The following is a 13336-nucleotide window of genomic DNA, read 5'->3' as shown; positions in this document are numbered from 1 at the left end:
AATGACTTGTCTTCTTCAGTATCTTTATTGATTACCTGGATGAGGGGATTGAGTGTATTCTCAGTAAGTATACAGATGACACCAAGTTGACAGGAAGTGCCGATCTGCCTGAGGGTAGGAAGGCCCTACAGAGGGATCTGGACGGGCTGGATAGCTGGGCTGAGGCCAGTGGGATGAAGTTCAACAAGAGCAAGTGCCGAGTCCTGCATTTTGACCATAACAACTCCAGGTAACGCAACAGGCTTGGGCCAGAGTGGCTAAAAGACTGTGCAGAGGAAAAGAATCCGGAAGTGTTGGTCAGTGCTTGGCTGAACATGAGCCAGCAGTGTGCCCAGGTGGCCAAGAAGGCCAATGGCATCTTGGCTTCTTCAGAAATAGCACAACCAGCATGACCAGGCAGGTGATCATTCCCCTGTACTCAGCACTGGAGAGGGTGTACCTTGAGTACTGTGTTCAGTTTTGGGTCCCTTGTTACAAGAAGGACAAGGAGGCCCTTGAGCATGTCAAGAGAAGGGCAGTGAAGCTGTTGAGGGGACTAGAACACAAGTCTTATGAGGAGCACCTGGGGGAACTGAGTTTGTTTAGTCTGGAGAAGAGGCAGCTTGGGTGAGACCTTATTGACCTCTATAGCTCTCTGAAAGGAGGTTGTGAGGTGGGATCGGCCTCTTCTCCTGAGTAGCTATAGGAAGCAATAGAACTAGAGGCAATGGCCTCGAGTTGCACTAGAGGAGGTTCAGGTTGGATATTAGGAAGAATTTATTCTACAAAAGAGTGGTCAGGTGCTGGAACAGGTTTCCCAGGGAAGTGATTGAGTTACTGCCCCTGGAAGAGTTCAAGAAATATGCACATGTTGTACTGAGGGACATGGTTTAGTGGCAATATTGGTGGTAAGTGGACAGTTGGAGTAGATGACCTTAGAAGTCTTTTCCAACCTTAACCATTCTATGATTCAAAGAAGATGGAAAGATGGGAATTGCACTGATGTCTACACACAGTCTTACAATTTTATTGATTTTGTGACTAGCAACAAAGATGCATTATTTCAGTAAGGACTTAATTTCAGATATTTTTTTACATGAAATAACAGATTGTCTAATATAAATGTTGACTACATATATTACCAGAGATACTTCAGATCTTAAAATCTCCAGTTCACAGCCAATAATTGGAAAAATCTCCATGAACAACATCTATGAGTTTATGAAAGAAAAGTGCAGAAAGGAAGCCTATTGTCTGATGACTTAAATTTGCTGTACTCATTTCTGGATAACGTGGGAGGAAAACAACAATTTTTTGAAGTATAAGAAAAAAAACCATTTCATTTATTTTACGATAGTTAGATATTTTTATTTGAAATTAAGGAAAATATTTTAGATGATAGAGTGTAGCTATGTTTGGAGTATGTAGCTGGCACAAAAGTAGGTTGGACTGCAAATGCATTATGGTAGTGGTGAACAGATTTATAATTTGTTGAGAATATAAAATAATTTCAGCAAAGGCCCAGATACATGAGCAGAATAAGGAACCATTTTCTGCTGGATGCCATTAGAAATTCTGTCAGCTTGCAATTCTTCTTTCTGGGAACAATCACATAAAAATTATAAATTAAAAAGATTAGATTTTAGGAACTGTGAGTGTAGTTAGAACTCAGCCAATATAAGCAGACACTTAGCTAGAATCATCTTAAGTATAACCAAAACGTGTCAGCTATAAATGTGTTAATAAATAATTGAATTGATAGACAAACTCAACTAGATAATAGCTAATTTAAAATAGAACTACTCTTTTTCCATAAGTATCTCAAATAGGGTACAGTTTTCTCATGCCTCAGATTATAAACTTATTTAGTTTTCATGTTTTTATCATTACTGAGAAAGAAACTTTGTTAGAGACATAAGTACCTGTCTAGTAGGTGCTAGAACATGTGATGTACAACTCTATTTTTATTTCAGTTAGTTAGTAAGGCCTCTTTCAGTAATAGGTTTTTTGCCATTTATGTAAGTAGTGAGAGGCTGTTGATGCTACATTGCATAGCAGTTAGTTAAAGGGGTGAGAATTTAAATGAAAATGCTATTTCGTCTTGCATTGTTAAGTAACTATTATATGGAGAAACAGCTGTACCAAAAAAGGACAGTTAATTAAACCTCTACATTCCAAAAACCAAGCATTAAATTAAAGAAAAATAAAAAGATATGTATAACAACTAAAGTAACTTTGTGGCTGTTAGAAAGTACATTTCATGTTCAAATTCACAATTATAATGCAGAAATATTTTATGTTTTTTAACCTGAAGGTGTAGGCTTCTGGCTTTTATATTAATTACATAGTAAAGGGGTATCATTTTAGTACTTACTGAGTGGCAAATCAGAAAAAGAGAGGTAAAAGCTGAAGAACCAGTTTGGTAGCTAAATGTTATGCTAGTCTTGCAGCCATGCAGCAGAGAAGCAACAGGCTAACTAGCTGGCAAAACAGCTGTGCTGTATACTAGCCAATAAGTGATATAAGCTTATTTGACTTTAATTAAGGGTTTCACCAGAACAGCAACATTTCTGTAGAATGTATTGACTGTCACAGTTTCATTTCACAAATATCAATTCTAGAGCTGTTCAATAATAAAATGATAAATAAAGGAACAATTAATTCACACAAGAACAAATCTTTTACCCATAACACAAGTTAAGATGGATGCTCTACTTAAACAAATGTTTAGTGTGGGATTTTGAAGTTGGAATTTCTATGCTGAAGGCTGCATGTACCACTATGATTTAGATTTATGTATCTTTGACAGCCAAGTTCCCCCACAAATAATCTTGAAAGAGAATTGGAAAATGAAACATTACTCTCTGTGTCCTCTACCTATAGTCTAACTTCTACAGGCTAGAATATTTTTCATTTTCCTTCTTACTTGAAAAACATCTCTATCCTTTTGACTTGTGGAAACAAACTTTGCAACCGGGACAGTTATAAAAGCAGGTATGTTTATTCAGCGCAGTGCATACACCAGGTGCAACAGGGGTAGCCCCACCTATCTTGCACACCAAAAGGCAGAAAACTTTCATATTTAAAGATCAAAGGCATACATACTCATAGCATTCCTGAGGGAGGGAGGGGCTATAACAATTAATTCCAAGAAATCTTTATAATACACTGCACTCAAGAGTCACAACCCTTGAGCATGCGTAGTGCCTCCTGGTGGTCGTCTTTGGTGGTTGCAGGGATGAGGATGAAGGCCGTATCTCATCCTCACTGCGTAGTCTTGACCTTGGCACGGTTGAAGAAGGTGATCCACCTTCGTCTGATTTTTCTTCAGGATGTAGTCTCCAGTTCAGTTCCATCAACCAAACAGCAACTTCTGGGTTTCCTTGCCCCATTAACCCACATCCGTCTTTTATTTTTTGTTTTAAACATTATTTTACTCTTTCCTCTTTCAATTTCTGCAGAATAACATATTAGTAATATGAATGCACACATAAATTAATAAATGTTTATACAGAAACTGCTTCTTTTTATACATGCCATCATGTGCTGAGAGTGATTAACTAAGATGACATTCTTGGGACCCCATCCCTTTGTTTGAAACAAGGATTAAACTGCTGTGCTCAGTTTCCTGAACAAACGCTCTAACTTCTTAATTGGCAATATTTATTTTTAAAAAATAAAAGCCTATATGTGTATATATATGTATATCTATATCTATATATATATATCACAAACCAAGAAGCACTGTAACTAGTGTTCCTGATTACGCCCACAGCAAGTTGAACATGAGTCAACAGTATGCCCAGGATGGCCAACTGCACCCTGGAGTGCATCATGCACAGCATTGCTAGCTGGTTTAGGGAAGTAACTGTCCCACTGTACACTGTATTGGTGCAGCCTCATCTTGAGTACTGTGTGCAGTTTTGGGTGTCATAGTACAAAAAGGGTATAAAACTATTAGAGAATGTCCAAAGGAGGACTACAAAGATGGTAAAAGCTCTAGAGGGGAAGACATATGAGGAGTAGTTAAGTCATTTGGTTTGTTCAGCTCAGAGAAGAGGAGACTGAGGAGAGACCTCACTGAAGCATATGGCTTCTTCATGAGGCAGAGTGGAGGGACAGGAGCTGATCTCTCTCTGGTGACTAGAGATAGAACCTGAGGGAATAGCATGAAACCCTGACAGGGGACATTCAGGCTGGTTATCAGGAAAAATGTTTTTCACTAAGAGGATGGTTGGACACTGGAACAGGCTCCCCAGAGAAGTGGTCAAGGTACCGAGCTTGCTGGAGTTCAAGAAACATCTGGATAATGCTCTCAGTAATATAGGCTGACTTTTGAGTGTTCCTGTGTGAAGCCAGGAGTTGGACTCAATAATCCTTCTGGGTCTCTTCTAACTTGAGATATTCTATGATTCTATGACTCCATGACTCTATGTTTTGCATACATTCTACTTGGAATAGTATTACTAGTTTCAGTCTATCAGAGAAGTACACAGAATTGCTAGATCTTACATCAATTACCAACTAACACAAGACCATTTTTCCTTGGAGCAGTATATTTTCAGGCTCATGTGGAAATGACTGGAAATTCGGTGGTGCAGGAGTGAGGGACGGAATCACAAAAAGAGGTGCAAGCATTTATACAAGCACTTCCTTATCCCCTCGCCATTTACTTTCTTATCCACTCAACATATTTCTTTGCTATCTCATAGCACTGTTATTTTTTCTTAAATTCTTTTTTTAAACATCACCCTCCAGATTCCTTGGATATAGGATTTTGTGTAAATTTCCTAAGCTGAAAAAAGTTATATTCAGTTTGTTCTCTAGCTGAAATTAGTAAGATCAGCTAGTGGATTTCCATGGTTTAAAAACACTCTAGAACAAGAATTTGATGGCACTTTCATAACCAGTGTTGCCAGACAGGCATTTTGTCACACATGTTAATCATTGAAGGGAAGAGGGTGCTAACACAGTTTCGGAAATTTGGAAAACCATCTTAAAACACCTACAATTTTCAGATAGCTTGGCTGTGAAAAGATGGAAGGAACAGAACCACTAAATTTTTTTTCTTTCAAAAGTTTTTCTCACAAAGTAATATCACCTACACAAGCTTATTAGCCATTTATTTAAGGGGTACTTTATTATTTTTCTTCACTTCTAAATCACTTATTTTATTATGAACATAATTGACTTCAAATATACCAACTCTAAATCTGGAATTAGGTCCAGATACATGCCTTAAGGCTGACTGCAAAAATAAATTGATTTTTCCCCGTGAATGCAAACAGTTTTTTTCATAACAAAAGTCACTTGATCATCCACCCCAGCACAATTTTCAGCTAAGTTTGTAATAATGTAGAGAAATCAGAATGCTTCCTCATCTGTAAATCATTTGCATGCTAATGAAATAATGGTAAAAATGAGTGTTGAATATAGGATGAATAGAAAAGCTGATTTCCAGGCCTTTTAGTAGGTAAGAGAACCCCTGACATTTAGCATTAGTTAACATTTTCCACATTTGATTTTCAAACTTTAAATCTGCTGTCTTACTTGTAATCTATAGGACAGAAAAAAAACCCTTCTGTTTGCTGTAATTTTTTGAGGGCAATTGTTGAGTAAAACATAAATATTACCCTAAGATTAATATTTTGGCGAGTCCTGCTTAGTAGAAGTAAAAAAGCCTGAAGAAAATATCCTAATTTCTCTCTTCAAAAATATAGAATTGGTTTTAAACTCGTCAACACCTTTCAACTTTTGCAAATGCTTACTTAACTGAACACTTCTGAATTAATACACCCATAGGACTGGACATCTGTTCAATGTATAAACAGGATCATCACTCAAGGTTCAGAATATAGACTCCAAGTCAACCCAAAATCTCTAGCTAAATTTTCAATTGTGACTTTTGAAATCTACAGAAAATATAACACAAGTTTTCTTAACTGTACTTTTTTCAAAGCTATTACTTTTGGAGGAGGATAGTGATCCTTCCCATGTTAAGGTATGGGAAATCATAACAATATTAGAGGTACAAGGTGCTGGCAGGGGCCTTGAAGGACCACCTGCCTTTGAGAGGTCCTGGCAACACTGCAGCACATACAAAACTCTATGATGATGAGGCAGTGACTGCTGGGGCAACAGGAGAAGGCAATGGGAAAAATCAAGGGAAATACCTAGAAGGAACTAAGGAGTTATCCTTTAAGGAAGTAACAAGACCAGCTGAGCAGCTGAAGCGCCTCTGCACCAATGCATGCCACTTGGGAAAAAAAAAAAAAACAGGAGGAGTTGGACGCTACTGTGCTGCTTGAAAACCACGATATAGTTGTTGTCATCAAAACCTGGTGGGATGACTTCCGTGACTGGTGTGTGGCTATTGACGGCTACAAGCTGTTCAGAAGGGACAGGAGAGGAAGGAGGGGTGGGGGTGTTGCTATCTACACCAGGAAAGGAATGGAATGCGAAGAGCTGTCCCTAAAGAACAGTCATCAGTAAGTTGAAAACCTATGGGTGACAGTCAGAGACTGAGACAGAAAAGGGAGCCTTGTGACTGGTGTCTACTGCAGGCCACCCAATCAGACAGAGCCTGTCAGTGAGGCCTTCTACCTGCAACTACAGGAGGCATCATAATCGCAAGCACTCATCCTGCTGGGGGACTTCAACCATGCAGACATCTGCTGGAAAAGTAGCACCATGAGCTGTAGGCAATCCAGGAAGCTCAAGGAATACTTTGAGGATAATTTCCTGAGTCATGTAATTGATGGCCCTACCAGGGGGGAAGCAGTACTGGACCTGTTGCTCACCAATGTAAATGAACTGATTGGTGACATCAGAATTGGAGGCTGCCTGGGCTGTAGTGACCATGCTATGCTTGAGTTCATGCTCTGGAGGGATATGAGACAGGTGAAGACTAAAGTTAGGAAGCTAAACTTTAGGAAAGCTAAATTCCAGCTCTCCAGAGAGTTAGTCAACAAAACACCCTGGGAATCTGTTCTCATGGACAAGGGTGCAGAGCAGAGCTGGCAGATCTTTAAGGAGGCTTTCCTCAGGGTGCAAGAGCTCTCCATTGCCAGCTGTAGCAAGCCAGGAAAGGAAGGCGAGAGACCTGCATGGCTAAACTGAGACCTGCTGGTCAAACTGAAGAGCAAGAAGAAAATGCACAGGCAGTGGAAACAGGGACAGGTATTGTGGGAAGAGTATAAGGAAGAGCTAGGCTTTGTAGGATGGGGTCAGGAAAGCCAAGCCAGAACATGGCAAGGGATGCCAAAAAGAACAAGAAAGGTTTCTACAGGTACCTCAAACAGAAAAGGAAAGTCCAGGAGAGTGTACCCCCCACAAGTGAGTGACACAGGCAGGCTGGTAACAACAGACAAGGAGAAGGCTGAGGTCCTTAACAACTTTTTTGCCTCAGTCTTCTCTGATAATTGCTCACCACACAGCTTTCATATGTTTGGTTTGGTAGGAGGGGACTGGGGAAGGAACAGCCCTCCCACTGTAGGCAAAGATCAGGTTTGTGACCACCTGAGGAACCTGAACATCCACAAGTCTATGGGTCCTGATGAGATGTATCCCAGAGTCCTAAGGGAATCGGCTGATGTAGTCCCCCAGCCACTCTCTATATTTGAAAAGTCATGGCAATGTGGAGAAAAGGTAACATCATAACCATTTTTAAAAGGGATGACCCCATGAATTGCTGACCTGTCAATCTCACCTCTGTGCTGGGGAAGATCATGGAACAGATCCTCCTGGAAGCTCATACCTCACTATGTAAAGGGCAGCTACAGAAATGAAGGGGACAGACTCTTTAGCAGAGTCTCTTGTGATAGAACAAGGGTAAATGTTTTCAAGCTCTAAGAGGGTAGATGTAGGTTAGATATAAGGTAAAAATCTTTTACGGTGAGGTTGGTGAGGCACTGGAGCAGGTTACCTAGTGGTTGATGACCCATCCCTGGAGACTTCCAAGGCCAGGCTGGATAAGGCCCTGGGGAACCTGATCTAGCTGTGGTGTCCCTGTTCATTGCAGGAGAGTTGGACTAGATGGCCTTCAGAGGTCCCTTCCAGCTCTAAGGATTCTATGATTCTATGATCCTACGATTCTATGATTCCAAAAGATTCTGTGCAGATATTCACCAAGCAACACTGACTTAAACTGTAAAAGCCAAAAGTCTGAATATGAAGATACTTTCTTACAGTTCCCTTTTAGTTGCTCACTTGCTTGATGATTGAAGGAGCTTTCTTGCTCTGTGTATAAGTTTCTCTGTCTGTAAAAGGGAGATAACAATACTGATAATGATATTATTGTACTTTGCAAAGCCACTTCAAATGTTAGATGAAAATTTCTCCGTAAAAGCAAGATATTACTAAAACATAATCCATTCATTCTCTCACTGGTGGATTGCCTGAATAAGCTTACGTCCTGTTATACTGTAGATTGTTTTTTTTTTTTCAATGCAGAAGAGGAATCCACAATATCTGAACATAAAATGGCTAGTGTTTTATTGTTAACTACAGGAAGAGCTCTATTTAGAAATAAATGGAAGGGCTTAGATAGGTATGTTAACATACAGAAGATGTGACTTATCTTTCTCTTCTTAGTGGGAAAAATATCCTGCATTTTGACTTGATAGAAAGATTATTCATGAAAACTTATTCGCTTTTAGATATTCAAGTTATCTAGTGAGAAAATCATTACCTCCAACTCAGACCTCCCAAATGAACAAGTCAAGATGAAAAACTACAGTGATTAGAGTAATGCTCCAACACTAAAAAACAAAGCAAACAAAAAACAAACAAACAAAAAAACACCCTGACCTAAAATAATGCAGTTTGTTTGGCTGGGTTTGAGTAAATTTTCTTCAAAGGAGCTCACGCAGTTTGGATTTGTGACTAAAGCAGTATTGCTGACAGCCTGGAGTTCTGGCTGTTACTGAGCAGTGCCTGCACAGTGTGAGGGCTTTCTCCTTTTCTCTCTCTCTGCCCCCACAGCGAGTAGGCTGTGGCAGGGGCAAGGAACTGGGAGGGGGCAAAACCTGAAGAGAGAGCCCAAACTGATCACACGGTTATTTCATACATACAACATTGTAGTCATCAATAAAAACTGGGCTATGGGTGCTGGCTGGTCTTGCTTGTGGGATGTGGTGATTTGTATGACTTGATTCCACCTCCTTCCCCCATCCGCCTTTCACTAAACATGCTATCTTTTAAACTGTGTTTGTCTTGGCTGATGAGATTTCTTGATGTTGCTGTTCCTGCCCTTTCCCTGTCCTGCTGTGGAAGAGGTGGACAAGAGGGGAGTAAGTGAGAAGCCATGTGGCGCTTGGCTGTTGGCGGGGGTCAATTCACCACAATTCCCCACCGTTTTACTTCTAATAGGTTTCTGTTTTATAGTTTTCTGTGGTCTTCATGACCTAATCTCTCCTCTATCATATCTTGAACGTGAGATTTACAGGGTGCAATCTCTTTCTCGATGCCCTGAGCAGGGACAGCCTAACTTGTTCATTGTCCTGGATAGACACAAACTCTTTGCAGTGCCATGCATGAACAGTAATGTGACGGTATAGTTTCTGGATTAGTACTGATTTGTATCTTGTTACTTTGTCATGCAGAGTGGACAATGTTGTCTTTTCACACTTGTCATAACATACTATTGAGGGATATATAACGTCCCACTTGCGATCATTATGAATTGCACATAGTCTTTGTCAAGGAATATGTGTTTAAAAGGGAAAAAAGTTTCCATACAGAACTTTATCAGAACTTTATAAAAATCTACCAGTCTTCAGCCCTGATCACTTTTTATCTTTTAATAATATTTTTTGTCTATTTTAATTCAGGCTCTCTGGAATTAATATACCTCCTCCAGTTATCAGCAACAAAAATTGGCTTAGACTACGTTTTGTAACTGACAGCAATCACCGATACCGTGGATTTAGTGCTCATTATCAAGGTACATTTATAAAAATATCTTTTTTTTGTTGTGGTTCTTTCTTTGTTAAAAAAAATAAAAAATTGCCTGAAGTTGTTAAGTAAATGGGAAGGTCTATTTTAAATTGAAAAAATTCTCTGTAAAGTTATAGTTTGTATTTGCATAAATGATAAAGTCAGTCGTATGACTTGCTATATCAAATTACAATCTATTAGAGTATGGCTAGTGTAATACATAGTATATGTACTGCGTTACAACAGGTATATACTTCCTTCTCCCCTGTGAAGTATTTAGCTTTTAAAACAGTCTTTATTTCCTAAAGAGATTGCAAAACAGATGCAGAAATAATGTTTTTGCCTTTAAAGTACATCTTTGCCTCTATGGTTTTGTTAGCCATGTTTGTAAAACAGTGAGTAAGTTTCTGTTTACTAATGTAGCATTTCATCATTATTATATCTTACTACGTACTTCTGAACACAATGTGCTATTTAGGATTTAATTAACCTATAAGATTGTTATCCACTGTCTTTATGAACAACCATTACTTTGAATAAGAGTGAAAGCATCTGAAGCATTAACTGGGGAATATCACAGTTTGGAGCAAGATCATAATAATGATGAAGCTCTGATAAAAACTGAGACCCATTAGTAAATGGTAATACAGTCTGCTTTTTCACAAACATTACTGTAAATAATATTTTCCAATATCTACAGTGCATCAATGGATCTTCAGGGAACAGTAGTTCTTTTTGTGCTCTTTTGCTTTTCCATTTTTTTAATGTGGAAAAAAAATCATCATCATAGCATTCCTAATGAGATTTAGTTCAGGAATTTCTTTTATATTTCTCTGTAAGAAATTAAGAAGTTCATCATGGGAAGACATTAGCTGCATAAATGTTTGCAGAATCTGGTAAAAATTAATCAACTAATATGGTAAAAAATGCAAGATTAGGACTATTTCTTAATGTAATTGATCTTTCACAATAGTAAACTTTTTAGTACTGTGCGATTGCCTGATAATACATTCTAAATAAGCACAGAGAATAATTTGTTATTTTAGCAAATATATATGTATTTACAGTTTCTGAGATTCTAGATGTCTTGAAATATCTACTGTAGTGAATTCAGTTGAAAGGATCTTCCTTAATGTAGCTCCACATATACCATAACTTTTGTAAAAAGGCATTGACTTATTTTTTTATGGCATTCTTCATACCTCATATGATAAAACACATGCTTTACTGCAAAATTCCTAGCTTACTGGATTGTAAAAAGACATAAAATATAAACTTTGTATTAGATCCTATCTAACAACTGAGAAACAGTGTGATAACTATTTTGTCAGTTTACATAAAGCAATTTGCATAGATCAGATGTTCATTTTTTAACTACTGAGAATAAATTACATCTCAGATGCCACATGTTTTATCACACTTGCATTCTTGACAGAACTGTGAGGTGTTAGGTAGTAGAAGAAATCAGACTTCTGTTTAGTTTCAGGATGTTTTCTGCAAGTCACATAACAGACATTAACAGGCAGCTGTGATTTCTCATCATAACCAAAATAGTAATACACCTAAGTTAGTGGTGATTACATTATTGAATTCTTATTATTTTGTTTCTCTCATTTAATTTTTGACATTATATTGCAGAATGTATATTAAAATGTGCTCTATGCTTAGATGTGGAAGACTGTGGTATGAAGGAAAAAATGAAGAAAATATATTTTACTGCTGTATGGAAAAAAAATGGCACATAGGCAGTTAATTCAGCATGTAAAGGCATTAAATGTTCATACTGCAAACAGATATGATCATTACAAATTAAACTTGACTGTAGAAGATGAAAGAATGCAATGTGAGGAGATAAAGATAGTGGTTTCAGAACTTACAGCGGACTAAAGAAGAAAGTGTGAGGAAGGGAAATATACTAAAATCTTTCATAAGTTTAGAAAACAATACATATGTATATATAATATTCCTTTTAAAAAATGTGAAACTTTTATTTTTTCAGTTGGAGACTATTTGCAGTCTTTTTCTGAAGCCAATTTTCAAATTCACAAGTTATCAAAGAAGATGATTAATAAAAATAATTATTCCAAATAACAGTGCAATATAGATAGATGAGATGGTTTTTCTTGTCAGGAATTTATTTCTTTACCACTTTTGAGAGGAAATTTGTTAACCCTCTCAACTAATTATATTACCTTTTTATTTTATTGCTACTACACCTCTTTCTACAGAAAGAGATTCCAAATACTAAACTGCAAAACACTGCATAATTGTCTTATTTCATCAATGCTTGGCACTTGGGTACTCCTTTCACCTAATTACTTCTCTGGCTTGCTGTTGTTTGCATAACTGCATATTTTATGCTAATGCATTTGTGTGGTGGGTTGACCCTAACTGGTAGCAAATCACCCACACTCACTCACTCCATCCTCTCATTTTAAAGCAGGGCAGAAATACAAGTCAGAAAACTTGTAGGTTGAAACAGGGATGATCACTTAACTTCTGTTACAAACATAACAGTCTTAACAAATGTAACTTAAGACATTTAGTTACAGATTTGGATGTTAGAAAAAAAATAATAGATATTTAATATTTAATAGATATTTAAACAGATATTAATAGATATTTAAACAGATAGAGAAAACACCTTTCTATCAGCTTTTACAGGCTTAAGTGTGCTCCCGACACATCCCATTTCCCATATCTACATTACCACACATTACATACACCTAGTCTCTTCTACAATGAGAAGGGTACTACAGGAGTTTTGAGTCAGGTTGCAGCAGTTTATTCCTACTGCTCCTCATTTCTCAGTCTCTTCTGGTACTCATTCCTTCTTACTCATTTCCCTGCCTCTAGATCAACATATGACTGCAGTCTCTTTAGGGAAATCCATGCCCCAGGATAGGTTACCCACAGAGTGATTTTTCTTTTGGGGTTGTTAGCAGGTCTACTGTAATGTACTTCCTCTTTCTTTGCTCTTATACCTTTCTATTGTGTTCACTGCCTTTTCTTAGGCAGGTGTTCTCACGCAGGTGCCATAAACTCCTCTGATGGGCATACAGCTGCATCCTGTGGTGAGCCAGCTGGAACTGGCTGTGACCTACTTGCGTGTTAGCCCTTGTTCTCCTATCAAAAAGGTTGCATGTGCAACCTATCTGTTTCTGAAATTTGCCATTTATACTCAATATCATCTGCAAAAACTTGTTATTTTATTCATATCTAACAAAATAAACCAGGTCCTATATCCACTGTTAAGCAGGATATGAAATACCCAAATGTTTTTTCACTCTGTTTTCTTAGATTTATGAGAATTGCTTTTTAAATTTCTTTTTCACAAGGCAGCCTCACGTGTCATAGCTTCAGCATAATATATCAAGTTATTGTGGCCTAGCCATTGCAAAGGAATAAAAATGATGCAACA

At 37.9% G+C, this 13336-nt stretch overlaps 1 protein-coding gene across 3 annotated transcripts in view; it reads left to right on the top strand.

The window, feature by feature from the left end:
- The window catches only part of CSMD3 (CUB and Sushi multiple domains 3), a 641503-nt gene that overhangs the window by 227411 nt on the left and 400756 nt on the right, over positions 1 to 13336 (top strand). For all 3 annotated transcript variants that reach the window (XM_021388208.1, XM_021388207.1, XM_021388206.1), the window contains exon 6: positions 9810 to 9922. In XM_021388208.1, the coding sequence (XP_021243883.1) occupies positions 9810 to 9922 (113 nt within the window). The remainder of the gene's footprint in view (positions 1 to 9809; positions 9923 to 13336) is intronic.

This window comes from Numida meleagris, chromosome 2 (genome assembly GCF_002078875.1).
Source record: "Numida meleagris isolate 19003 breed g44 Domestic line chromosome 2, NumMel1.0, whole genome shotgun sequence".
NCBI classification, from domain to species: Eukaryota; Metazoa; Chordata; class Aves; order Galliformes; family Numididae; genus Numida; species Numida meleagris.
The sequence above is the reverse complement of the archived record's forward strand: the minus strand, read 5'-3'. Positions and strand labels throughout refer to the sequence as shown.